Raw genomic sequence first — 1964 nt, forward strand, 5'->3', positions numbered from 1 at the left:
TTTGGCCATATTCTGGCTCAGCCTACTCCTTATTGCCTGTCCTCTGGCAGTTACATATGCTACCTCTAATAGTAGAGTGATGGAACAGGGAAGAAAATAGGGTCATTCCTCCTGCCACTTAGTCTTTTCCTGCCTCAGCTACCTTGTTTTTTTGGTGAGGAAGATTTACCTTAAGCCAACATCCCTCACCAATCCTCCTCCTGTTTTTCTTGAAGAAAATTAGCCTTAAGCTAACAGCCATGCCAATATTCCTCTATTTTGTATGCAAGATTCCTCCACAGCATGGCTGATGAATGGAGTAGGTCCACACCTGGGATCTGAACCTGCAAACCTGGGCCAGAGAAGCAGAGTGCATGGAATTTAACCACACGACCATGGGGCTGGGCCTCAGCAATTTTGTGTTGGGTTTTATACCTCTGAATGAGGAAATGAAATGGGATATTTGTTTATTTTCAAGTATAGATGTTGTGTGGAATAAGTGGGATGTATACAAAGTGATCTTATTCCCCAGGATGCCTAGGACGGTTTGTCCAACTCCACTATCCAAAAATCATATGACATAATGAAATGAAGCCAGTGTCAATGGAGGTGGGTTTGGTCATTTCTAAGTTCCCTCAGAATTCTCAAATCCCATGCTTTGATGATTCTAAGTACAAAAGTAAAACGAGGTTGTTTTAAAAATTTTACCTAAGGAAGCTTTAACTTCCTTGTTTCTCAGACTATAGATGAAAGGATTTAACATGGGAATGACCACTGTATAAAACACAGATACCACTTTGTCTTGCTCCATTGAGTAGCTGGAACTGGGGCTCAGATACATGAACAGGATTGTGCCAAAGAATATGGTGACCACCATCAAGTGGGAAGCACATGTGGAGAAGGCTTTGTGCCTCCCCTCAACAGACTGGATCCTTAATATGGAAATGAGGATGTAGAGATAAGAAATGACAATAGTCAGGAGGCAGCTCAGTTCATTAAAACTGGCAAAAGCAAAATTGAAAACCTCATTGACATGTGTGTCAGAACAAGAGAGTCTCAGGAGGGGTGGAGTGTCGCAGAAAAAGTGGTTGATGATATTTGAGCGGCAGAAGGACAGTTGGAAGGTGAGCCTAGTGTGAATGGCAGCATTTATAAAGCCTGCAAGATATGTGGCCAACACCAGGAGGACATTAAGATCAGGGGACATAGTGACTGTGTAAAGGAGAGGCTTGCAAATGGCCACGTAACGGTCATAGGCCATCACGGCCAACAGGAAGCCCTCAATGCCAGCAAAGGAACCAAAAAAGAAGAATTGAGTGGCACATTCATTAAATGAAATGACTGGGTTCTCCACCCAGAAATTCACCAGCATATTAGGAGTAATGACAGAAGAATAACAGAAGTCAACAAGGGACAAGTTACTCAGGAAAAAGTACATTGGAGTGTGGAGACGTGAGTCGATCTTGATTAATAGGATCATGCCAAGATTTCCAAAAAGAGTGATCATATAGATGACTAGAAACACCATAAAGAGAAGGCACTGTAGCTCTGGATAATTTCTGAATCCCAGGAAAACAAATTCAGTCACTGCTGTGAGGTTGCTCATACTATTATCTCAGAATAGATGACCTTTGTGTTAGGGTAAGAAAGAAACCAAGAAAATAAATTATACAAAAAAAAAAAGAAGCTAGAAAAATCGAGCAGTTCTTCGTTTGCTATAAGTAAGTTTACTTCTAAGATGTCTTGATAATGTGTATTAAACTTCTTTATTTTCTTATCATAGTAAAAAAAAGATGAGATCTCTTAAGTAAATACAGTAATCTATTTTATTTAAAAATGAGTGTGTGTGTGTAAGGTCTCTAATGAACAACCCTTACTGATCCATATCCTACTGTAACTCCCAGCTCTTTTCTTCTCCCGCCTTGATCTTTCTGCCTTCACCACTTATCATCCAATCCCTTGCATTTGCTTTTGCAATTCAACAC

The 1964-nt window shown here is 40.4% G+C and overlaps 1 protein-coding gene across 1 annotated transcript; it reads right to left on the reverse strand.

Moving 5' to 3' along the window:
- Window positions 1-646: 646 nt before the first annotated feature.
- Window positions 647-1585, reverse strand: LOC124228415 (olfactory receptor 1020-like). The gene has a single exon (XM_046642908.1). It carries the CDS (start codon window positions 1583-1585, stop codon window positions 647-649), a length of 939 nt encoding a protein of 312 aa, XP_046498864.1.
- Window positions 1586-1964: the final 379 nt, after the last annotated feature.

This window comes from Equus quagga, chromosome 17 (assembly GCF_021613505.1).
Source record: "Equus quagga isolate Etosha38 chromosome 17, UCLA_HA_Equagga_1.0, whole genome shotgun sequence".
Classification (NCBI taxonomy): Eukaryota; Metazoa; Chordata; class Mammalia; order Perissodactyla; family Equidae; genus Equus; species Equus quagga.

Bases quoted from the DNA above. Each gene is read 5' to 3' on its own strand.
- LOC124228415 (XM_046642908.1), bottom strand. From the start codon at position 1,585: ATGAGCAACCTCACAGCAGTGACTGAATTTGTTTTCCTGGGATTCAGA.